We start from the raw sequence: 26,559 nt of genomic DNA, 5'->3' as shown, positions 1-26,559 counted from the left end.
CTATCGTACTTCAGTTCAGTCAATCAAAACAAAGACCAACTTTTTGATATTTAAAGCACCCAAAATTTTTTTTTTCTAAAATCTACGTATTTAATAAAGATTTGTCCTTAATAACCTTGACAGGCATTTTTATGTATATCAAACTAACAAGATACATTAAGTATTATGCTTAGGCCACCCAGCACGTCAGTACCTGGCAGTGGTTTTATTAGATACACAAAGACACAAGCCCAATATGGGAAATTGGCTCAATACACAGGGGCTTGCTCTTGGGTGAAAAAATTGGGAAACTCGCCAAAGGATCCAAACTAAACTACCTCAAGCCAATGTTGCCATTTGAAAAAGCAGGCTTGCATTACGCTTGAGGTGTTCCTCCAAATTTTTGCCTGTCCATTTTATAACAAGGGTTGGTTGTAGGAGATGAACATTACTTTCTGCAGTTGAGCAAAGCCAGGCCTGGATTTCTCCTGTATAGTAGAAAGAGTACAACAATAAAGCTCTTTCACAACGCTCGAGTCAGAAAGTCATCAACTGCAAGGCTTGCATCACCATGTGCAACAGCAGCCTCTGGTTCCGGTATGTAAAGGCTGGAAGAGGAAACCTGCCATGCGATGATATTTTCATCAGAAAACAAGTGATAGGCTCCTATCAAATATTTACTTTAAGTCAGGAATTGCACGGTTAGCGGTGTAGGGCCCATTCCTAGAACCATCACAATTACAAGAAACCCAAAAAGTACAAGAGGTTACCATTTAAAAGCAGTTACAAGCAAAAGTTATTGGGTTTGTAGAAATTGCAGTCTATTGAAATAGTCCTGCATGGGTCATTTTTCAATTGTTTCATTGCTTTATTTCTTTATTTATACTTCAGCAACATACCTGGGATTTGAACTTTGGATGCACATATAACCTTTTTATGTATTTCCAGTGAAAACTTTCAAAACTGCTCTCTAAGAAACTACCAGAAAATAAATCTTGCGTATCAGCAAAACCAACTGCCTAAGAATCACTAAATTTGATTAGCTTCAAATTTTTTGCAGCATTGCTGTTTGGTTTCTCATAAACTTGACATTAGTATATTGGCTTCTTTTTATTTATCTGTTCCAGTTAACCGAAGCTCATAAAATCATTGCAACCATGCACCCCCGCTTCACATGCGCACAAAAAAAAAGGAAGAAGGAAAGAAAGAAGCAGATAATGTCTGCAATATAGACATGATTATATTATATACTGCTAATGAAACAACTGAGGATTTCTCAGAAGAAAGGAAGATGCAGACAATTTCGGCACTATAGACATCAATGTTATATTTCAAAACTGCTAATGAAACAGCTGGGGGATTTCTCCTTCTTTGCAAATACGATGCAAAGTAACAAATAATGGACTGCAAACATAGCAACAAACTGTAAATAACTGACAGCACTTACTGGTTCTATCATGTAAATTACTGTCCAGGACTATTAAATTACGGAAAAAGGATTATCATTTACTGGGATATTGTGGCATCTCTTAATGATGATGTTTTTCTAATAATTCTTTATAGGGGTTGGTGGTTTTGAGGTAATGGGCTAAAAGAAATTACAAACTAAGCTAGCTATATGCTCCTAGCACTAAGCTGGAGCATTTTTCTTCTGCTATCCACAAGGCAACCGAACTAGATCTAGCTGACCCCATCAGAGCGTCCAGATCGGGCCCACCGCTACCCCATTTAGTATTTTCTAACAAGACCATAATTTTTATGCGTGCAAACCAGAAGTCTTGCCGGACAATCAAGCAAATACTGGACCTGGACCACATGGAAACGGGCCAGAAGGTCAATCTTTCCAAATCAGTTGCCAATTTATCCACAGGAGTCCCAAACAGCAATATATATATCTATATATAGTAAATGATGATACTGTAATTAATCATGAAATTAGTAAATACTGAAATGCCACTGCCAAACACACCTCCTGGATAGTGAAGTTTTGACTCCCACTCAAAAATTAGGAGTTCGTCATACCTTCGAATCCAGTTGCAGTTCTCCATTGTTGTCAATGGTGAGAATTGCCCCATGTGCTCTTAACCATTCTTCACATTCTACCAATCCATCTTTGCCCTTATCTTCACAATTTTCTGATGATACAGCTCTTGAGAAGCGCAAAACCCTGGCAATGTATGCAACAGGGACTGTTGGGCGATATGATTTAGACATGCATTTCACAGCCTCAAATCGCATCTTCTCGACAAAGAGATCTGCATCACAAGGAATTAAACTAAATGACCACACAACATCAAAATTGATAATAATATAAGGCTGCATTGCTGCTATAACGTGTACCCATAAGGCAGGTATTTAAGTTGGGAGCCGCCTTATACAATCTAAAAAATTGAACATAATTTCCAGATGAAACAGCGGAGCGGACTGCAAGAGCATGCTTGACAGCTTCATCATCTTTTGCTTCATTTGACAATCTGAAAGTAAGGCCATTGACAAGTCAAAACAGAACAACGTATTAAAATCTAAAATATGGAAAAGAGATATACTTTAATATTATCAATTTCTTTTAGCAAAGCTTGACCAGGTTATCTTTTGGCTGCTTTAAATACCAAAGAGACAACACAGAGGTGGGCAACCAAATGTTGCCTTGTAACATCTTTAAGGTTAATGAAGTCATTATATGTTTAACGAGAGTCAGTAATCTTGCATAACAAAAATTAACATAAGATATCAATCAGACAACAAACTAAAAAGATTAGGATAGGACAAGGCTAGTCTATGGATGTGGTCCTAAGCTGACCTGCTTAAGACAAGGGGAAGGGTTTCCAAAAAACAATATTTCTTTTTTTTTGTGATATAGACCACGCTGATGTCAAATCATCTTTTCCACCACATATTCAAACTCTCCATTGTTGAACCCAGATACTTCCTAAAAATCAACAAATGCCCTTTTAAAATGAAAATTATCCCCACCATTTGTCATGAATAATAAATTCCATATTGCCCAAAAACAAAATATTATTGTTTTGAAGGCCTCTAACCTATACATCAAATGGATAAAAATGGGGCAATTTTAGTAGCATGTTTTAAATTGTATATTAGCAGCATCTGAAATGAACTGAATTCTGGTTCAAACATGTTCTGTATAAGGTCTAGATTAAGATCAAAATTGCTGAAGTACATAGCCTACAACATATTTTACCTCACTATGCGTGTGCAAGTTATGGGTCCACAATGTGATCTTCATCTAATAATTGAATCTCGAGGGGCTTTTCAAATTATAAATTATGAATTGAACAGACCCCTTATAGAAGCTTGAAGCTACCAAATGTTCCATTTTTCTTTCGCCTCTTTTTTTTTTTGGAGGGAATGAAGCCACCAAATGTTAATTGGCCTTCACCTCCTCCCCTGCAGTTAGTGAGCAGCAGCCAGCAACCACCCAAGGCCCAAAGTGTCGAGTAATGCCTAGATTTAAATAAATCAAGCTATATGTGTTTGACAAAGTCTAGATCAAGATTAGCGATCTGGATGCTTTGTTATATAGCCCATCTTAGCTGACTAGCTACATACATGTGTGTGCGCATGTGTTTTTTATATATCCACCTTTTGCTTGATTTGATGGAGAAATCTAGAGGGGCTCTAGAGAGATTATAAGTTGGGAAATGGGGACACATACTCTGACTCTGAAGCCGCTCAACCGTAACTCTTCTCTATGACAACTCCTAGCCCCCGTACTCCTCTATGGGTATGGAGCAATGATTGGTAGCGACATGAGCTGAAAGGGGCTGAATAAGATTTACTCCTCTAATCATCTCCCCCCTGTCACTTCCTTTTCTTTCTCTAGCCACCCTTTACCTCTCACATCCACCAAATCACCCCACCCTGACCCCCTTTATTCCATCACCAACCTCTTTTGCTGCAGCCCCCATCCTATCACTTATTACCAGCAACTCCCCATCACCATCCCAGACTCTTACTACGGGTGGGAACAACTTGGGTAGGCTAGCCTAACCTTTACATAGGATTGAGTGGGTTAGTAGGTATACCCACTTGGGCTTCAGCTGGCCAAGCTGAACATGACACAGATCCATCTTGGAGCCAGTATTATTTCATGCTTGTTTGAGAAATAGCAATGAGATTCCCCAATATTGTGCTAAAAATAGCTCGATGAAGTAATAAACCCTAAACATATCTGCGATCCCAACATCCTCGATCTCTGGCTTTGGTTTCGGCATCCGTGCCAACCTACTCCGATATACTGGCTCGGGCTTTGGATCTTCCACCATGCTCTCTTTTGCTTATTTGTCTAAACCAAACAGCATTGATCATTCACCAACGTCAATTTTCTCAAACCCCCCCCCCCCCCCACCCCAACCCACCCACCACCACCACCTCTCTCTCGCCCCCCCCCCCCCCCCCAAAAAAAAAAAAAAAAAAAAAAAAATCTCCCTCCCCTCCCTATAGAGTGTCCTGGATGGAGAGCCCAAATCTGGGTTTCTCACTTGAGTTTTGATAAAATCTCACCATTGCTGGCTGTCGTTGCACCAGAGGGGGGGGGGGGGGGGGGGGGGGGGGGTGGGAGGGTCTCTCCTTCATCCCCACAGGAACTAACCAAGGAACTAACCAAACCTTAACCCTCAGACACATCCCCACAGGAACTAACCAAACCTTAACCCTCAGACAAAGTTGGACCAGGTCAGGCTTTTGACACTTTCTCGGGTCGGATTTAAGTACCAATTCACTAATCCATCGGTCTATTAAATCAGATAGAGCTGGGCTTTCAAAACTTCAAAAATGGTCTAGAATGACCCAAATCCAATCTGAACCAAACATGTTAACCTAGACAAAACTTGTCTACTATAAATGATAAGACCTGAATGAGGAGAAGAATGTTTTCATGAAGTTAGAAGAGCAATGCCCCAACAAACCAAATGCAATGGAACAACAAAGTAAATTACCCCGTTGCCCCAGATCCATTGGTTTAGGAAAAAACAATCATAAAATAAATTTTATAAAAAATAAGAGTACTCAGATGAATCTGTTTAGAAATTGGAGAAGTATATACAATTTGGCAAACCTAATTTGCATAATGGAATAAATATGAGCATAAAACAAGCTTAATAAATATGAGAGTACTGGGATAAATCTGTCTGGAAATCGGTAGTAGTATATGCAGGCTCTAGGTTGAAGAGTTTAAAAGTGAGAAACATCTCCTAGGGTTGTTTGGGTACAAGCAAAAAAAGGCATCCCAGCGTACAAAGCTGTCGCCACTGCGGTGTTGAGGAAGGGTTGGATGTAAGCAGCCTTACCTCCTCATGTAGAGAAGCTGGTTCAGTCTTTCAAACCCATAGCACCTGTGTCACAATGAAGCAACCCCACCATTGTGCCAAAGCCTGCCCTATTGTTTGGACATATGTGGTAATCAAAAATTATCGATATATTCCCTATATAAAAGCCCAATTCCATACTTTCATTGACATGTGGAAACATTAGGGACTCCATTGGTTTGCAAGAAAAGGGGGGAAAGTGTGGTCAATGGAAAGCAAAAAAATACTTCTTGTTTGGTTGGAGTTTTCAAAGAAGAGAGATGGAAAAGTAGCATTCCCATAAGAATAAGATTTTCATGTTTCATGAAAAAAAAAATTTATGGAGAACATGGAAAAGCTACTTTCCCACCGATTGAAAACTGGAGTCCTATTTTTTCCAATAGTACTCTTAAGCCATCAAAATCTATGAGTAAAGTCTTTTTCTTTATTAAGGGTATAATAGGTATTTCATACAACTTTTCTAGAAAAGTAGATGCTTAGCCAAACATAAACCACTCTGGAATGTGCCACTTTTTCATAATCAACCAAACATACCAAAACTATTTCTCAGGTATTGTATTCCCAGGAATCTTCCCAGAAAAAACATTCCAGTGAGGAAAACTTCTTCCCATGAACCAAATGAATCCTAGAAGTGGACAACTACATGCCAGTTTGGGGTGTTTCCCAATGTTGGTATCTTAAGAATTGCTTAGCAAGCAACTAAAGATAATCATGGTGATGTGCCTTTCAACAAAATATTATGGTGAAAGCAAATTCAGGAAAATCCAAATAAATGGAAGAGATGACAAATAGTAAACTTATTTCACAAGACATGAGATTTATAGCACACACTATAAAGTTCCAAAAGAATATTTGGGAGAATCCCAAATAGTAAACATCGACTCAAATATTTTGGAGAATCCAAATATATCCAATAAAAAACTTTCCTACTGAGCTATGACCAGAAATTTTGCAAAGGTGCTACACAAGAAAACACTAAATCCATATGCAAAATATCTGAGATATGTCGAATACCTTGTCATTGATGACAGTAAGTCTCTTTTACTATTGGAGTGTAAGATAGCACAAAGTAAATTGTATGCAGAAAACTCCATGTGGCATCCCTCAATTCCTTCTGCATATAGTCTTTTCAACTGTGATTGGCACTGCAAATGGAGCACATCCGGAATTTTCAATTACAAATTACAAATCAATTGACCAAAAATAACTTTGGCTTTCGATTTATTATTCGTTGCAAGTGTAAGCTTATGTTGCATCTTAATTTCAGTTTTTTTTTTTTTTAACTCGTGGATGACCCCCGGCTGTTCAACATGTTCTTTAAGTAAAATGAATTCAAAAGAAAGAAACTAAAAAATAAGATGAAATCACTGAGTAATGTCAGTTGACTAAGCCACAGTGTTTGTGAACTTCAAGAATAACATTTTGTTTACCCTGATAGGCAACACATTTGAAAAGATATCTAAAACAAAAACAACCAACTCCAAGGTTAATCTATCATACCAGAGAAGAAGGATAGGTGACTTGTGTGTCGTTTGGCATATAAACCCATGTTTAGAATGAACCACGTATGGACTAATACTAATGTATATAGAACTTGGTAAGTTCTCACCACATATAAAATTAAAAATTTTCTTCTTGAATATCCCACTAAAACTATTGGTTACCCATCTAGCTGACAAAAAAAATATAAAAAACATAAGTCAAAAAGAGGGTGCAAAACAGAGCAAAGGTGACTCATACAATAAATATGACAAGTCAAAGAGTAGTAACTAGATTGGAAACTTTCTGTTTGTAATTGCCCTTCCCCATCTCTTTTTATCATTAACTATACGATATTGATACCATTGTTTCAAACCCAGTCAACCCACAGCCTAGTCATCCTGCTTGACCTCTGTCACCCACCAGCTATTGTGGGTCAGTTCAAGCCAAAAACCGAAAATGCCATAACCTCACTGAACCACTGAATTGGGCGATTGAACCATTTGAATCGCTAAGGTCAATAGCTTTTAACCTCTTCTAGGGAAATGAGGGAAGAAATGAAAATGGAAAACTTCAAATACATGAAAAGAAAGCCAAATCCCCAGATTACCGACCCACCATATTTGACTCTTCCTAGCTTTTTCCACTCATCCCTTTGAACCCTCATCTATGCTGTTGCCAACACCATGAAGAGGCCAAGCATTGAGGACTTGGTGACTGTTAGGGAGGATATCACTGCTTCTTCCCCCCTCATGTTTGGTATCCTCAACTTCTGAAAAGACACTTCTTGGTGGCTGGCTATGCCTCTCTTTTTTCTGAGGGCTTGAAGGCTGGTCTCACCCAGATCTCAGCAGCAAGGGCCATGAGTCATAATCGGCCTGGTGATCCTCATTAAACTTGTGCTGAGATGGTGGCCAATAAAGATTTAAGGCTGTGAGGGTGAAATGGTTCCGAAGCAAAGGGGGATGAATGGTATAAGTAGTGTTTTAGGAAGGGAGACTGGAATTGCCGGTCAAACTGTGGTTGAACAATGATTTACCTGGAGTCTGGAGACCACACTGGTTAGGGCCAACAATGTCTTAAATGCAACTAGAAGCAATTGTTAATAAAATACAAGTATTTTATTGCATCTCAGTTAGAACATAGACTCTTCCTTCACAACGAATTCATGCATTATGATAAAAAACTTGTCATGCCAAAATACGCTTGAGAGATGAAAAACCAATGTGATAGACTGAATCTCAAAATTAAATGTGAAATGCAAGAGCCTGAAACTGTAAGGTGAACCTACCTGATTAAACTCCGGCAGGTCTCCTGCTTCAAGCGCTAGTCGTGCATGAGTCTCATACACCTGGAAGAAGCAAGAAACAAGACACTCGGCATAAGGAGATTATATTCAGATTAGAGTGACAATATATGTGATGATGCATTACTTCATGTACAAACATTTCCAGTCATATTGTACCAAGAATTTCAAAAATTTCAAAATTGCCTATACATACTGAAATCTGAGTGATGAAAGCATACTTATTACAATACTTAAAACAAATACATCATCAGGAGATTGGTTACAAATTAATATGTTAAGTATTCAATAATATATCAGAAAACTAAACTAGCATAAAGGAAATGAAAGAGGACCTTCACAGTTAGCACATTTCGTATCCGTTGCACTGTTAAATCTTGACGAATTGATTTAAGTTGATCGCATTTGTAAGAATAGCCCTTTCGAGAAGTCTGAACCATTTGCAGAGCTTTCTCCAAAACTTCTTCTGTTCTTACCTGCAGAATAGTGCTTTACTCTGTCACACAGAAAAAAGGCATCTTCCACAGAAAAAAAAAGCTAGATCAAAGAAACACAAGAACTGATAGATTGTGCAGAATAGACTATGATTATTACAGTAGCAGGATCAGGTGCAGATGTAAGACGCAGATAACGTTTCTCAATTTCCTGGCAGGTTCCCTTGACAGTGAGAGCATCCCAATCAATATCTTCCACAGCTCTGCTACAACCATCTTCCAAATTTTTAGCAAGAATCATAGCACTTGCTCTTCTTGTGTATATACTTCCAGGTCCAGCAATGTTTGGTCCATGGCATTTACTTTCCACTTGGTTTCCTTGTACTTTCTCAAAACGCCTGGAGCGATGCTCACGCCTTCTCTTTTCCTCAGGAGAATTTGCTAGTGCAATTGCGCTGGAATAATATTTTGTCAAATCCTGCTCCTTATCACTATCACTAGAACCATCACCATTTTCGATTGCATTTGGGAAGTCACCAAGCCGGGGCTTCTTCACTGGCCTCTGAGCAAATTTACTTAACAGTGTTTGCTGTGGAGATGAAAATAATCTGACTCCATTGCAACCACCTTCTTTACTTTCATACTTTTTGCTTTCAGCCTGCAATGAGTTTCCAGAAATACAAGCCAAACTTAACATGTTCCATTCAACATAGAATTTTACTACCATTCAGAATAACAATGCATGCTGAAAGTAAGAAAAGGAACCAGATATCTTGAACAAGGAATTTAAGAAACTAAAATTATCAAAAAGTTCAGAAACTACAGAGGCTTCAAATGACTTCCTAAAAAGGAATGCATGAGACAACAAACCAGAAATACCTCCAACTGTACTATAAAAAGCATTTTAAGTTCAAAAAAGGGCAAAAAGAGTTACCGCTCTTCCAGTTCCTTCAAAATGATCCCAACTAGCAACGTTTACTGAATCACTTGTAATTGATGGCTGTTTATCCACCAAATTTTCTTCTGCAACAGGTTCCCATCGACTTTTGTTGCGCCTACGCAAGGAAGAGATGGGAACCGAGCTCTGCAGATTGCTGCAAAACAGCCCAACTTTTAAGTATCTTGTAGTATCGCAAGGGAGGCAAACAAGACAAACCAGATTACTGATTCATGCCCATCATTATCATGTGTAAATCAGACATTGGGTTTTGTTTTCACTAAAAGTAAGGTTTGTTCAGCTATTCATGCATAATGTGACGTTGGTGTTCTCTAATTATGCTGCATCATGGGTTATACAATAACAAAAGAGAAAAGAATGCAGGTGCCATTTGTCTAATTACCTGATCACTATTTTAGTCACATAGTAACCTTACTCAAACTAGCCCTATAGAATAAAATAAAAACGACCAAAACAAAGCAAGCCTAAACAGTATGATTCATGCAAAATTCATAAGTCGATATGGCATGCAAATAGATTCATTTTCCTCTTCATCCATCATCCATTTAGTGCTATAATGAATTATTTGGATTAGTTATTCAACATTATTAATTTCATAGGCTTAGTTACTTCCCAGCGAGATAGATAAACATACAGACAGACAAACAGATAGAAGATGGATGGATGGATAGATAGAGAGAAGGGGGGAGAAGATAACCTTTCAGCTGCTGTATTTGGACCCCAAAGCCGTCTTTTGCAAATTAACAGACAAAATATTGGAGTTTATATAAAGTTGATCAATGGTTCTAATTCTACTCTTAAACCAATATTGACATTTACAACACCTAAAAGACCTTTTGGATGCTAGCAAAAAATTTGGCATTGCCTCCATCACTAACAAACAAGGGTGAAATGGTAAAAATACTGAGCACAAGTCATCTGTGATCCAAGACATGCATAAAAAAGTAAGCTGCGTTACTGGTGAATTTGGCAAGAATTTTGCTTGCAACAGCTGCTTATAAGTTGTTGTCTTTTATCCATTAGATAATTATTTAATTAACCCTAGAAAAATATCACAAGCAGTGCAGATAGGAGAGATAATAGGCAAAATAACATCAGCAAATTGAATATAAAGACTAATGATTTCAAGAGGCAAAATAATATAAAAGCTCGTTTGTGGATGATTCCTCGTTGGAGTGAAGAAATCGCGTTATAGCGCGATTTCGTCTAGAAAGTGATACCTTAAAATGACACCTTGTGTCATTACAGCGCGCATGTGTGCGCGAATAAGTAATAATACCAGACCATTAAATCTTCAGATTGAGAAAATAGGGTTTTTGAAGCAACAAAAAACCATCAATTTCTTAAAATATTAAAAAATGAGAAACTAAAGAAATTAAGATGATCCTGAAAATTTAGGGAAAAAACACAACATAGAACTAAAGAAAAATAAACACAACAATACTAATAAAGCAAAATTAAAATGTTCAGTGAAAATAAAAACAAATAACATGAAAAATTGAAAAAACAGATGAACACAAACTATTAACTCAAAGGTAAACACATGACAGGTATGCAAGCCATATAGCCACAAGGATGAAGACAAGCATTACAACCTTCATATTGAATTCCAAATGTATGGTCAGTTTTAATTCTTTGAATCACCTGGTCTATGAATTATACCTCAAGCATTCACATAACTATAATTCTTGTCCTTTGGAGGACAAAAAGGATGAACCTTAAATGATTACATAAAACTGATACTAATTCTCCAAAGATTGCCATCATCATCTACAGCTTTCCCAAATCTGATCAAATGTAGAAATATGAGGGATGAAGAGTACGAGATAAGTTGAGCCTAAAATGGTCATAGAGCTATGATAGAAAGCAGTACAATTAGTAACATACTTCTGCTCAACCATGTCTAATGACGTGCTTGGCAGGGGGAAAAGTGGTTCAATATCCCAATTTCTTGTAAATAGCGTGGCATCAGCAGATGCTTTGGTAATTACCTGGAAAGAACAAAAGAAACCAAATTTTAGAATATAAAGACTAGCATGTCCTAGAGATCATTTAAAAATTGAATGATATACAAACCAAAACGTTAAATTGAATAGACAATTGCGAGGACCTAACAATATCAATTACTTTATCAAAAGCAAAAGTTCATGAATATGGCTATAAAACTTTGCCCTTTGGGGAGACTACTGGTTGATGAACTTTATTCTATGGTATTGCATTTTTTATGGGCAAAAGTGGAAATGCATCTGACTCTCAATCTTCCCACACTCTCTTCCCTCATTAATCTGAATGGTTTCAAAAACAGTATTCTTCTTCCATTGGATTGGATACTCTACAATCTGATTTTTCACTTAAAAGTCAGGCAAGGTCAACATTACTGCAATCAGTGAATCAGAACACAACAAGTATATCAAAAATAAAGGTTCACCTCCTTCATCATTTTCTGATTGGCAGACCTTTGTGCATCATCCTTGCAGCGAGAAAAAGTCCTCTCCACATAAGCACGAAGTGATGGAGGGAAGGTTCCCTAATTAGGCCAACCAAAAAGTATGAAAATAATAATAATAATAATTAATGAAAAAGATAATTTACGACGCAATATCATGCTTTTTTCTCAAAATATTAAACAAAAAATCATTTGGAGAAACATTAAATAGAACCAACAGTTATAATTTTTGAGGTTGTAGATAGAAGTGATGTTTAAATAGAAAGTCAATATAAAAAGAGAGCTTTCAGAGCTTGCATGAAATAATCAACTTTCAATAAGATTCTGCTCCATCATATGTACGACTGACAACAATAGGAACACCTAACACTTAGTGAGGAAAAGAAGGAAAGAACTTGAAAAAACATAATCGGCAAGAATATAAAAAAAACGGTGCATAGTATACATGTCAACTTCTGGATTTACAACAAAGGTTGGCGACTAGGTCCTAGCACCAAAAGAATAGATTCTAACAAAATAAACACATCTCACGACCAACAAGGAGGCAGTCGGCTGCATTTCATAAAACATGAGAACCATTAAATACAAATATACCTCTCTCTAAATAAGAAGATATTACAAAGAAATAGGATATAGTCACCTTGATAATAGCTTCAGCATCATCTTGAGAGGATGATTTAATGTTAGGCTTTGGTACTGATACACTGATATAGGCTGGTTTCAATGCTGCATTAGTTGTTGAGCTTTCCTTGTCGATTTTTGGCATGCCCACGGCCAAATTTGAAGCAATTCTAGGATTTGTTGGAATCTGCAATTTGCTTACCCGACGTGTCTCTGATACAGGGATTGCTTGAAAGGGTGATTGGGAATTTTCGGGAACATGATTGGTTGAAGAAAGTGGTAATCTCGGAGATTGAGAATACAGAAGTTTTTGCTGATCTTCATGGTTCTCATGTGGAAGAGGAGTTGAATCTGTAGGCTTTTGGAAATACAAGGGCATTTGGTTGATATGGTGATTTTGGAAGGTTGGAGCTCCTACTCCACCACTACCATTTGAAGGATATGCTGTAACATCTTTCTTCTCCTGCAATAACAGATGACATAATAAGCTTATGCTTCAGTGGTTTTAGAAAAAGAGAAGGCATTGAAGGGCCTTGACATAACCACATATCTCAACATATGCAAACGACAACACATATCTCATTTACCAGCAATCAATGGTGGGGCACAACTCAATTTAGACGGAGCCTAACATGACAATTGATCAGGACATAGGTCTAACCTAGTCGATAGCTCAAGATATAAATTATAGCAAACAAGATACCCTTGCCTGCTAGCTTCTTCTTTCCTTCAACCAGTCAGATCTACATTTCTTAAAATTGGAAAGTATCAAGGAAAAAAAGTAATATGACACTGCAGATATTTACAACAATGGAAACTTCAGTGCAGCAAAAATAAGTTAATTAATTTACTAAAACATAAACACTGTTTATCCACTGCTTAATTAGAAAGCTAAAATCTTTTAATGGCTCTAACAACACATTTACTAAATACATATTGTACAATATGCATGTTAGAGAAAAGAAGCATCAATTTTGATAAACCAATTTAGTATGTAAAATTTTTGGAAGTTGGCACGACAGCTTTACACTCCAACTTTTAGCACACCCAAACCAAGAGGTACCAAGCACAAATGCTTCTGCTACCTATCATGATTCGTAATAGAAGATTCACAGTAGTATAAATGTTTGCATATGGTTCTATAACCATGTAAATTTAGGCAATGTATTGAAAGCTATAGGAAAGGAAAATAGATCCATGTATGATCTCTATTGATTTGTTTTATGATAGGTAAAAAGAAAGGTCGTGATGGGCTTTAACAAGGAAATGTGTATGCAAATGGTAAACTGAAGTTGTTTGAGACATTTGAAGCAATGAATGTTAATCATGGTTGTGGTGCTACAAGTGTAACACAAGTCACTAGCAGATCACAGTAAGAGTCACACTAAGCCCATATTTGTTAAGGCCTATGTTATGACTGATGGCTATGTTATGACTGATGGATGTGAAATACTAGAGTTGTATGTTAAGCAGTTGTTACTAGCTGTTATCTTGCAGCACAGGATGTTTGTATACATTATAATGGTTGCCACTTCTACATTTATTACAATGGCACAAGCTTCCTATGGAAATAGAAATTCATACCTGCAAAGAAGGCAACCCAGAAGAACCAGTATCTTTTCTCCAGGATGTCGTGCCAGGCGGTGGTGGCTGATTGCTTGGATAAGGATAACCACCACTACCACCTTCTACTGAGCATCCAATGGTAAGGGACGTATTTTCTGTTCTAGGAGCACAGCTAACAACAGGTGCAGACTGGCTGTAGTAATAAGTCCACTGATTATACTGCTGCTGATAAGGAAGAGAATTTGTAGATACTGCACTAGAACTTTGGGTGGAATTTGTATCTGAGGATGTGTAGCTGGGATATAGATGAGGGGGGTAACTTCCGCAATTTCCATTATTCCACCAGTTGGTCTGATAATTATAATTGCTGTTTTCATATCCTGCCGTCGTCTGATGATCACCAGTATTGTAGTAAGTGCCTAAATAACTTGTAGGATGGACATAAGACCCTGCAGAATTCTGAAATGAGCTAAGAGGCTGATAAGCAGCACCTGAATTTTGATTTGCACCCACTTGCTGAGAGGAAGAATCATTGTCTGGCTGCTGATATCCATAATAGTAACTTTGATATTGTGTATTGCTATAGCCATAAGGAGTGGTAGCACTTGGGTAAGGCGTGTAACCAGCATACTGTTGTGTTGCAGTAGCCGCAACCACATTAGTTGAAGCAGATGCATGAGATGCAGAATTTACTCCACCTTGAGCATTTCCGGAACCAGCCATTTCCCCTTGACCATAATGGTAGCCAGAACTTGAAGGGGTTCCACTTTCAGTTAAACCACTATTTGTCCTATAAAAGTTCCATGAAACAGTTGGTCCTGTTGATGAAGGCCAAGATTGTTGCCCCGAAGTAGATGGATATAAAGATGCATGCCCTTGTCCCACGTCCACAACATGATTCTGGTCAAAAAAATAATAATAATTGTGATACTTCTGTAAGTTCAGCTGTCAGTGTCATGCAAGGCAAAGTTTTAACATAAGATATTCATGGCACATGAAAAGATGGCTGCATATATTCTGGATGAAACAAGTGCACAACACAAACATAACCAAGAAATACTAGGGCAGAAGCTAAACATCTAAGTGCAAAAAATGGAATAAATTATGAGGGGAAACAAAGCATAAGACTAAACAATTTCGAAAATGTAGTCCAAAGCTAATTCATCCTCACATATTAGTCATATTAATACATTAAACCATGTATTTGATTGGTCCAGTTGTGGAGTTAGACACCTAGGCTAATTCAAGTCCCATATTGAAAGACCAAAACATATTAGAACTTTCAAATAATGATGGTAATGATTGTTATATTAAACAAGAGATTTCATTCTAATTTGTGAAGAAATGACCCCAATGACCCATGTAAATATGGTCTAGATTTAGGTTAGATCAAGTCTTAGCTAAAAACCAACTCAGATAAGTACAAACTTCAAGTTACATATCCAATCCGTACCAAGGTCGTCATCAATATCGTCACTATCATCAATATCAATAACATCAATTTTAGGCTTGTCATCCAGAATTTTTTTCGGAAATACCATCATGAATGGAACATACGAATTTGTTGTTAGATATTTGACCAAATAGGACCGTCCAGCAATTTCAAAGTACAAGTCCAAACCCAAACAAACAGACAAACTCCTAACCTAGCATCGCACGCATCCAAGCGTACGAAGTCAAATGTTAGAACAATAGATAAAAGTGGATATAGAAGGCAACCATTAAAAAATACTCCACATGCCAAAACTCCAGTTCCCTTATATTCCTCTCGTAGCCCCATATTAAAACTTATCTTCAGCATCTCCAATACCTATGTGTCTCTAAATCCGTCTACCAAGCAAGGCCCCATACATATCTTCTAACCGTTTTACCCTCACATAAAAGTGCACCCTATCACATTAACAAGGGGAAGCTTCCGAGAATTGCCTTAACTCAATCCTACTCCACAGAAAGTCACTCCAACCCACCACCACACCCTGAATTCACAATAAAAGCAAACAAAAAGAAACAACCACCCTTTCACTTAAACAATTTCCTATACAAAATGTGTCCATATGGGTATACTATATGCAGCCAACCCCAAACAGTCAAGAAAAGGCTGGGTGGTTACTTACGGTTATGATACTCATACTATATGTCCAGTTTCCACCAACTTCGTTTTCCATGGCTTCCAATCAACAACACTTTTCCTTCTCCAATAGATGCAACAACATAATAAAAAAGGGAAGAAACTTTTGCATTAAGACCAAGGTCTCCGTTTAACTCCAGCTCTCGGACAGCATGAAAAGAGGGTAAATTGGGAAAGCTTTTAAATCAAAGATATTGGCCATCTTGGTGGACGACTGGGACCAAGGTCTCCGTTTAACTCCGGCTGTCGGACAACATGGAAAGAGGGTAAATTTGGAAAGGACCAAAATTTGCAAGATTTCAGTCAATATTTTAGGATGAGATATCGAAAACTCAACCAATATAGGTAAATCTGTGGTTAGCAATTAGGCATCAATTTTTGAAATTTAGTAGCTAGAAAAACTAGTTAAGTAAAAAGGTGATTGAAGAATATCAGCTGATATGTTTGTATCATATTGCCCAATACCTCAGGATTTATTGGTTTATATCAGCCAAGACAACAGGGGCTGAGATTTTCTACATATCATAATGGGGGGGCTCCTGATACCTATACAAACTGAGATATCTGTCGAGATGAGGACTCTAGGAAAAAGGACACCAGCAATCACTACACATACCCACAGGTTTACGCGGCAGTGAATAATATTCATGATCCCCAAAAATATTTTAGCAGAATCTAGTAGTATTCTATGGAAACATTGGAGACATGAAATTTCTTGGGAGTGAATACACCCGCTAAAAGTCAAGATAAAGCATTATTTCCCCTACAATTAGAACACAGCAATTATTTGAACCTACAAAATTACAGCAAAATCAAACTGGAACAAACAAAAAATTTACCACGACCAAGGGAAAGAGAACATCAAGAAACGGGTCAAAAACAATCTCCAAGAAATCAATTAAAGAAAAAAAAAAGAGAGAAATTCTTGAAAAGAATACCAGGCCGGAGTTGGAATCCGACGCAGCACCGGGCTCGCCGCCGCCATCGCCGACTTGATTCATCATTCCTCCACCAGCGTCCAATTTCACACCAAGAACCGATCAATCATCCACTGCGAGCACTTCGATTGAACGATATAAAAAGACCACCAAAAGCAACGGGAAAGAGAAACGAAACCCTAGATACCAACAACCATTACCCTCAAAAAGGACCCTTTTTTACCGATCTTGGCTTCAAAGCACCTCCTTTCGCTAGATCGGAAGCGAATTCTTCGGGAAAAGGAAACTCGAAAGAGAAAAAACAGTGAACAGAACGGAATCAAACGAGAAAGGGCAAAAAAAATTCCAAGGAGAGGGGGATTTTCGATTTCTTTTCCGCAAAGAAAAGAAACGCGAAGGGAAGAGAGGATTTTTTTTTTTGGCTTAAAAAAATCGAAAACTCTAATATATATATCAAAACATAATTGGTATTCTTGATGGGTCGTCTCTCGTCTGACCCTTTTCAACCCTTCTTGCCGGCGAGAAAAGTAGTGGGCGGGTTGGGGCAGAACTAAAAGAACGGGAGGCTTTTATGATCTCCAGCGATTAATATTATATATACTGTTCCGATAATGACCCTGCTCCTTCCGGGACGCGCCCGCCCTCGTCCAAGTTAGCTGTATCCCAAAGATCAAGAGATCTCGGCCGTTCGTTCGCGTTGCGGCAGCCCGACGCCCTCCGGGCCGGCTTACGGACTAGGCCTGAAAAAATTCAGGTGGGGTTCGAATTTAATTGCAGACCCAATTTGTTTTTCAGGCCGGGCTCAACTATACTATTGGCCCAGCTCGGGCCTGCACCGAGCCCGAACCTGGATAAGGCCTGTTTAGGCCCATCATAGGGAAGCCCATAATACATCAGAGGGCGAGACAAAAAGAGCAAGAGAAAGGGTGCATAATACAAAGAAGCTGGTATCCCTTAGAGTTTTAATCAGCCATTCTTTAGATTCATCAACGGAAATCCATTTTCAAATGTTTCAAGTTACGCATAATTGGTACATCCATAACATTTTTTTCCCTTATATTTTTAATCCCGATATCCATGAGTTCTTTCGTATGAGATTGTTTGGAGTGTCATGTTATGCACAGTAGTCCAATACGGTTGAAACCATTAACCTCAGCTGCATCCCTCCGAGACGTAGTTCTTCATGTGCAATTTCTCGAGGGTTGATCGATTCAAACCTTAAAAAATTCCTCTGATGATGCCCGACAAACTCGAGGCGTTTCACTTGGAGACTAGGGCGTCTCTTTACTACCAAGTGTTGCAAAAACTGCAATTGAGCCCAATCTTAAATGATTTTTCATCCAATGTCCCGATCTTATAGCCACTTCGCATGATGATGTTAAATCACCATAGCATGTTGCTCTCATTGATTCTTCCAAAGCTTCACATGGTTCAATTTTTACATCTTTATAACCAACCAGTTTCATGTCACTTGTTTCAGCTTTCCTGCTGCGGAGATGACTATTTTCATCACATGATTCATGTTGTGGCTTAAAATCAACCTGCCTATCATTGGCCATAGCAGGAGCCAATTTTAGTAGAACTTGTATTTCCGTGCCGATTCAGATAATGAAAGCTTAGAGGGAATTCTTTACTTGACTCGAACTCTGAAGAGTCCAATTCTAGCAGGACAAGGACTCTCCCTTTATAAAAGAGAGCCGAAGATACGAAACATGCATATCAAAATGCCCTCTTTTTTCCTATCCGCCGCCGCCGGTTCGCATTTTACAGCTCTACAAGCAACCAGGTTTCAATGCAGGTTGAAAGCATAGGTTTCACCAGCAAGCTTGGAAGAGGCATTCCCTATAATAGAGTTGAATCAAGGAGGAGGACTAAAAGCTCCCAGAGTGGAACAAGACTCGGAATTGGTCATTGATTTTTTACATTGTGAATTTAGGAATGCCTTAGAATTATGAAGCGCTCATTTCCAGGCGATGACGAATTGAGCTGATGCTCGGCATTTGAAAGCAAATAGTTCCATTAGATTCTTTACCCATCACTTTCGTGGCCGACAGCTGAGTCATTCATGCGTCCACTGTAATAAGCGAATGCTGACCAACGATTAGAATAACTTCGAGGGAGGAGAGCATATCATCCGCAACGCTGTGCAATTAGAGTCCATGTCATGTTCCTATCAAAGAAGATGACTACTCTCACACGTTTGAAGGAAAAAAAAAAAAAGTATGCACATCCAAGGAAAAGCGCACACCAAAAGAAAATACAGCCAAAAATTGTAAGAGAAAGGAAGAAAGAAAAGAAAAGAAGCAAGACTTTGGGAGAGGAAATTATTAATTATTTTGTCCCTTGTTATGCTTCTAGCCTGAGGGCAAATTCAGCTAGGAGATTTGTGCTAGATTATCTTGATCCAAATAATATAAAGTATCTACTATTTGTAGAGAATCAATGATAAAACAAATTGGTTGACTTTGATGGGGAAAAGGAAAACAAGTAACTATGGCAAGAGTCTTCCACCAAAATAGGTGGGGCAAACCCAGATCAAGTTTTAAAATAACAGCATCATGATTGTTATTGTAGTTATCGCAACTATTATGGTCATCAATAACAAATTCAGTGGAGGTCTTTTATAACAGCATGGTGTGGTATTTAAAACCTTATCTCAGATTACAAAGAGCCAATAACTGATTCAACTGACCCATATGGCCATCAGGTTGCCTAGCGCTTAATCTGCATCTGTTTTTTTATCAAGTAAGAAATAAAAAGAATTAAAACAGAACGATCACTGTGGAGGGCGAAACAATCAAAGCTTTTAATCCCATTTCAAGCTACAAAATTGAAACTGATCATGTAAAGATAATTGATAAATGACTCAATATTTCATGGTGGTTCTGTCAGTCAATAATGGAGAGAAAATACCAACTGGATCGGGACATTTTATTAGATAGACACAGTTTTCAGCTCTTCATCATTAAGAACAGGAGGAACAATGATGGCCTGTTGTACAATAAAACCAGCTTTTTCACAAGCCTCCTCAAGAAGCTTAGCTTGATCAGGTCCATCAGGGCAGAATGCAACCACAGCACCTCCACTGCCAGTAAACTTAGATGCGGCACCGACACTCCTGGCAACCTCAACCATCTGGATGTTTAGAGAACCTAGCACATCATCTCCAAACATTTTCCTGAGTAATACAAATACAAAGAAAGTAAAATAAGAAAGTATAACAACCATTAATTAAACCACCTTAAATTGGTATTAACTGCACCAATAATGACAGACAATATCAAACCATATCAGCAGCAACAAAAGCTAATGGAATACATAAAATGAGTTAAACTCCCATTTATGTTTATTCCATTGCATGAATCTGCATTAGGTATTTTTCCAGCCAATATGGAAATTCAGGACACAAACATCAGTTGTTCATCAACTATTTTAAGATAGATAAACTGGAAGAAGTAAACATGTCTACAAGCAAGGTTCGCATAATTGATGGATATGACAGGTTGATCAAGTTGCCACTGAAGATGGGAAAGCCACAAGGATGCCATCGCAAACAAAAATGTTGAAAGACCACATATTAAACAAATATCCATAGCTTTGATGGAGAAAGCCAGTGAGTAGATAATAAGTGCTATCAAATTGTTGCCACCATCATCGTCATTGTCTTTTTGAAAAATGTTGTCACTGCCATCATCATTGTCATGCAAGCCATTGCAACAGTTTGTGCCTCTATGGTCGTTATTATTTCATGTTTTGGCCTCTTTACTACAACTTACTGGCTGCTTAACATCAAGCCTTCACCCTTTCTCTATGGCTGATGCCGGTTTAATATGCTTATGCCTCTAGGATAGATGCCTTTGTCGCACAATCACCTAGCTCAATAAACTAGGTCGATATTCTACAGAACACTAAAAGAGCAGTAGATAAAGCAGGATGAGAAACAGAAAAGAGCAAATATGAAATTGTTCACAAAAAGATTCTGGCGTTTTATTTATTTATTTGTTAAGGCCAGAATTACATCCTAACTCCTCTATAAAACAAAAATGACTTCCTATCTCTAGCAGCCAACTCACAGAAAACTGGTAGAAAACAAGAACTCCACTAAACTGGTAAAAAACAAGAGCTCCACTTAATAGATGTAGTCCTAATTAAGCCTTCCCTGGACAATCCACAGTCCGCAAGCTGGCATGGTTCATGATAACATTCATAACGCGAGCCGAGTTGTAGTGGCAAAGCATCCCAACATCATCGGACTAGTCGACTGGGCCCAAGGGCCCTCATAGCCGATTTCAGCCATGGAATACTGCAGTTGCATCACCTGATCCATACTGCTGGGGCTCATAATAGGATAATAGAAGCATTTAACTATTTGTTCCTAGGGCTCTTATTTAATTATTTGTTCCTAAGGCTCTTAATGCAACCATGCAAATTATCCTAGAGACTGAACCAGAGAGAACCTTTACCAGGATTGAGATCCCTTCCCCCATTTCTCTCCATAAATTTATATGGATTCTTCTCCTAAGGTCATATAGTCATGGATGACATCTCATAGCAATCTGCATGACCAACAGATCAAGTTAAAACGGAAGGATAGAGCTGTTACAAGCAATGAAGAAAACCTATAGGTTATATCACACAGAAGATTATACTATGCGAACATTTGATGATATTATTAATTGAAACATATAGATCAAAGTAGTTCAAAGCAATGAATTATAAAATGTGATGAAGCTTCTAAAGATAATTTATCCAAAATGTTGGAACAAAGCAGCTAAGACATGCCATCCGGTAAGAATATATTGGTCTTACACTTCATCAAATATATTAGTTTTAATTACCTGCGAAGCTCAAAGTTTCGGTTCATTAGGTCTGCAAGTTCGGCATAATCCTTTTCCAATAGAGCCTTGCGACCCTCTAAGGCTAGCTCTGCAACTTCTTCCATTGATGATATTATAAACTCATCACCCTCTAGCCACCTTTGCCGAACAGTGCTGTGCACCTGCATACAAGAGAGCAACGACTGTAGAACAAATAAACTGCACCTTGACAAGCATTTGAATCAGGCAAGTTTAAATATATTGCACGTGGGTTTCAACAGAAAGAATTCATTAATCACTGGTCCAAGTCAGCTAAGATCAAACAAATGGATCATGAGATTTATTTGATGACTACATAACACCCTGAACTTGTCACATAGTTTTACTGGAACAAAAGGAAGATGTGGCAACAGTCTTCCAGTAAAGGAGATTGAAAATCTTATGGCGTCTGCAAACTAACAAGGCACTCCAAACAGATGATGAATTCGCACTCTTGTTTATATGCTAGGAAGCAAATCATAGTTAGCACTGTCTTCCTATAAAAACTTACAACTTCAAGAATCCCAAACATTTAGAGGTTACATTGTCAAAGATGCCTCCATGATGCTAAGAAAGGCAGAATTATTGAGAACCCAACAAACAAGCCTTTTTCTCATCAGAATGGTGCTGACTATTAAGTACAACTCTAAGCTCTACAGACAAGAAGATTCTGACATTTCATATCAAACCATTTACTTGTTTAAGCCACATTATTGACCATTTTGACTTGAGCAAAGTAAATCAGCATGCTATTTTCTCTTTCTTATCATTTAGATATGCATATGGTTTTCCTTTTCTTTTTTGGGCAAAATAGCAATTTCATCCTTTTGCTTGATTCAATTTTTTTATTTAAAAATCAAGAATATTAGATGATGCTATGTCACTAATAGGAGAAAGTTGAAAAATTAAGAATGTACTATAAGATGGAGCAAAAATCATAAACTTGATAAATCGTACCGAAAAAATAGACAATCATTTCCTTAGACCTACAGATGTCATAAATTTTCACAGCCCAGGTGGACACTCAATTCTGGAGTATCAAGACCTGTTTAATTTCAGATAAACATCACAAATGATCACAGGATGCCATATATCTAAACGCACTCAAAGTGAATATGAACTGCTTTAGCATATGGCCAACTGGTATATATGTACGCTGTTTTACTTTTTTCTTTCTTTATAATTCTTAACAGATGTATCACGTATTAGAGCATAAGTAATTAAGTCCCCATTTCACTCAAACCTGCTCCCTATCATCCACTTAATATTGGACCTGATACCTAAAACATAAAAAGTCTTCACCAGTCTGCCTACTAAAGAAACATGGTTCACAAATTGAACAATGTTGCTATTAATAATAAAAAGAAAAAAATATGACTGTTTAAGGAGAAGAGATTATGCAAGACCAACCTTTCCAGAATCACTTGGATTTTCAGCATATATGAGATAGAGCGGGGGAAGAAGACCAATATCCATCATTGTATACATGCCATAACCCAATTTATCCATATATTCCTTGCTAAAATCCTGCAAAGTCAATAAATGATCGTTGTGAATAGAGACACAAAGGCAGGCAACGAGCACAAAAAGAGCTGTACGTAAACAAACACATGCAATTACACTCATGTGGTCTGGTTTCTGTGACACGAGTTCAGGCACTTGGCTTCAATATGTTTCTCCTTCAATTATAGTATCACATACCATGTAGACAAGGCCTCCATAGACCTGTGCAACTCGATCTTGAAGTCCAGCAACAATTCCAAGCTCCGTTTCTGCACTAAGAATCATCTCTGGTCTGATTTCGACTTTTACTAGGTGTCTAATTCGATAGAAGTCAAGGAGGCAGTTTAAGGCAGCACAAACAATGGCACTTGAACCGGAAAGCCCTGTCTGGAAAAGTCAAAACAATACATGCTTGTTAATCAACTAGTGAAAGAACATCATTAACTTCAACAATTACAAGATAACTGTACATTCTTGTTATAACAAAAAAGGCATCAATCACTCAAGTATTTCTTCATCTAGCGCAATGCTGCAGGATAGGCATATGCCAGTGAATTTTTTTCATGACATATCAACTATTCTTTTATATGTAATTATAAGTGTAGCTGAGAAGATATCACGAAAATGTCATGGATCAGGCCATGTAGGCTTGCAATAAGCAAAGAAGAGTGAAGGTTTAGGTTGGGTAACAAAAAGATCAAAAAACTCCATAACTGCTAGCTTAACAAACTCCAGAAATTACTTGCCCAAAATAAAGGGATCATCCAACTCAGAGTAAGAAGGTTTGCTTGATTCTCTGAGTATCTTTGAGACCTCTCTAACTTTGGTAACAATATCAAGGCATAATCTTCCAAGAACCATAAAATATTTACGGGCAAGAACATTCACCAGGGCCAGAGGCCCTAATGAGCCTGGAAACCATCTACAAGAATTGCATAAATGGCTTCAACAGGACACCTGTTTCATCCCTGCGACTCCATTACTTTTTTCCTTTTTCTTTTTGGGTCTACCCTGTCATGGTGATGTTTCAACTCTTGGAAAAGTTCTACTATCATCAAACTCAAAATGAAGGTAGCTAGGAAGACTTTAATCTAGAGGCCTCTAATCTTAGATGTTGACACATAACAAACATGCTCCTATCATGTGGACCGGTTATCCAAGAATTGAACAACACTGAATTTACCAAAAGATTGACGTAAATATTTGGTTTAGAATTCTGCATGATGACTAGTACACTTTTAAATTTGTCAAACTTGGGAGCAAATAAAGTAAATACAATATGCTATGCTATATTTTGCAAATACCGTTAATGATCATATTAATAAAGCAAAATAAATAGACTAACTTAAGTTACTATTCTTTTTTAAAAAATGTATTTAAATTCCTATATATAATTATTGCATGATGCATAGTGCAATTCTTTATTAGAACAATGCAACTGAAACTGTAAGCTCAGAGCATAATTAATACAAGCTCCAAATATTATTGGACAAATTTCACCAGTAACATATTAATAGGCAAATGAAGCACATTAGATTCAAATTTCAAAAGGTACCCAAAATTTATTTTGCAAACATAAATGGGGTTTATTTGAAGCTCCACCTGGTGAGGAATATTGGTGTCATAAGATAGAGTGAAATTTCCTTCTTTTAACTCGATCTTATTATCAGTGCAGTACTTGTAGAATAATTTACAAATTGCCATAAGCAAACGAACGCCTCCATAATATCCTTCACTTTGCAAACGACTGACCTGAGATATAGATATCAAAAATATATTTCAAACCAAAAAAACAACACTGAAAAAGTTATATTCTCATTACTCTATGCCCTTGTCAAATAATTTTAAGAAATAAAAAACAAATCCATCTGATCATCTTGCCATGCTATAGTTAAATCATATTGTCCTGGTTTTCTTCATTATATCATGTAGACAAACATAAGAACCATTTAGTTGCAATGACTATCATATAAGAAGCAATGAATTGATGTTGAAACTCAAAAACAGAACAGCATCTTCTGCATTACTCTTCGATCTAAATTCACATCATGCAGAGTAGGCATCTCATCGAGAGCAGAAGTCATTTTTTTCAAACTCTACATCCGAAACATTTAAACCCACGGACAGTATTTCTATGCGAACAAACCAAGTAAGTACTAATCTCGTATGCAGAAAATTACCAAATGGAAACAAGAAATCATCCAATATACTCCGATCATTCCAAAAATTTCATTTTTTTTAAAAAAAGAAAGAAGACGAAGAGATATATCCGCGTTCATAAAAGCTATCATATAACCAAGTTCTAGAGTTCCAAGAAAATCCTTAATTACCGAATGTAAATCCAAATATTTTAGCTGTTTATGTCGCCGGATTCGTCCATAAGCAACGAATCCAATCTATACACCAGACCAACAAAGATCTATTCGAAAATAGGAAAGATCAGGAAGATCAGACAGAGAAGGAAAAAGAGGAGACCAAATGGTGGATGGAGGTGAAGGAGATAAGATCGTGGGTGGGGTGGGGGCGGATGATGAGATCGTCGGAGGGCTCCAGCCGGACGGAGGCCCAGAAATTCCCGAGCGAGAAGGAGATGGTGCGGCCGAAGTAGACGTCACTAGGGTTCCCGAGGAGCCCTATCCTCGCGTACGCCTGGTGCTCGATCGCAACCTCCTCCTGGCTCCCCATCTCCGCCGCCGCTGCCTTGCTCCGCTTCTTCCCGCGAAAGCGGTGGCAACACTCGGCCTTGTCGTCGTCGTCGTTGTCGTCGTCCGATCCCCGCATCGCCGCCGATCGCCGCTTTTGTTGACACGGAAACCCGTAGTGGGTCCCGCTGCTACCGAAGTACAGATGTTTCCAGCTTTCGAAATGATCCGGATGTGTGAATGGGTATAGGGATCCGAATCCGCTAGGCTGGAAATCATTGAGCAATTCTATATTTGCGTGGCCCCGAGATTCTTGGATTATTTATTGCATGGGATTTCATATAAATATGGATCCGGTCCGAGTTGGCCCAACGTT

At 38.0% G+C, this 26,559-nt stretch overlaps 2 protein-coding genes across 7 annotated transcripts; both read right to left on the bottom strand.

Moving 5' to 3' along the window:
- Positions 1–40: 40 nt before the first annotated feature.
- LOC103702823 (SAC3 family protein A) lies at positions 41–17,744 on the bottom strand. Of its 3 annotated transcripts, XM_039125007.1 has the most exons (14): positions 17,383–17,742; positions 17,183–17,295; positions 14,135–15,016; positions 12,570–13,013; positions 11,912–12,010; positions 11,371–11,474; positions 9,460–9,619; positions 8,686–9,183; positions 8,427–8,567; positions 8,077–8,136; positions 6,321–6,451; positions 2,320–2,453; positions 2,002–2,234; positions 41–601 (listed from the first exon to the last, which is right to left on the bottom strand). In XM_039125007.1, the coding sequence occupies exons 2-14, from the start codon at positions 17,246–17,248 to the stop codon at positions 503–505; spliced, it is 3,051 nt and encodes a 1,016-aa protein (XP_038980935.1). In that variant the 5' UTR covers positions 17,249–17,295; positions 17,383–17,742; the 3' UTR covers positions 41–502. The 3 variants fall into 3 exon arrangements, with proteins under 3 accessions (XP_038980935.1, XP_038980934.1, XP_038980936.1); XM_039125006.1 differs by having other exon boundaries at positions 17,183–17,744; XM_039125008.1 differs by lacking the exons at positions 17,183–17,295; positions 17,383–17,742 and having other exon boundaries at positions 14,135–14,506; positions 14,608–15,016.
- Positions 17,745–19,997: 2,253 nt separating this feature from the next.
- On the bottom strand, positions 19,998–26,408 carry LOC103702825 (glucuronokinase 1-like). 4 transcript variants are annotated; one of them, XR_005511231.1, is made up of 7 exons: positions 26,017–26,406; positions 25,144–25,293; positions 23,740–23,928; positions 23,449–23,565; positions 22,021–22,202; positions 21,646–21,738; positions 19,998–20,360 (listed from the first exon to the last, which is right to left on the bottom strand). XR_005511231.1 is itself a non-coding variant. In XM_039125004.1 (6 exons), exons 1-6 carry the CDS (start codon positions 26,320–26,322, stop codon positions 20,117–20,119), a joined length of 1,188 nt encoding a protein of 395 aa, XP_038980932.1. In that variant the 5' UTR covers positions 26,323–26,400; the 3' UTR covers positions 19,998–20,116. The 4 variants fall into 4 exon arrangements, 3 of the variants coding, with proteins under 3 accessions (XP_038980932.1, XP_008783619.2, XP_038980933.1); XM_039125004.1 differs by lacking the exon at positions 21,646–21,738 and having other exon boundaries at positions 26,017–26,400; XM_008785397.4 differs by lacking the exon at positions 21,646–21,738 and having other exon boundaries at positions 22,021–22,181; positions 26,017–26,397.
- Positions 26,409–26,559: the final 151 nt, after the last annotated feature.

This window comes from Phoenix dactylifera, chromosome 3 (genome assembly GCF_009389715.1).
Source record: "Phoenix dactylifera cultivar Barhee BC4 chromosome 3, palm_55x_up_171113_PBpolish2nd_filt_p, whole genome shotgun sequence".
In the NCBI taxonomy this organism is placed as follows: Eukaryota; Viridiplantae; Streptophyta; class Magnoliopsida; order Arecales; family Arecaceae; genus Phoenix; species Phoenix dactylifera.
The sequence above is the reverse complement of the archived record's forward strand: the minus strand, read 5'-3'. Positions and strand labels throughout refer to the sequence as shown.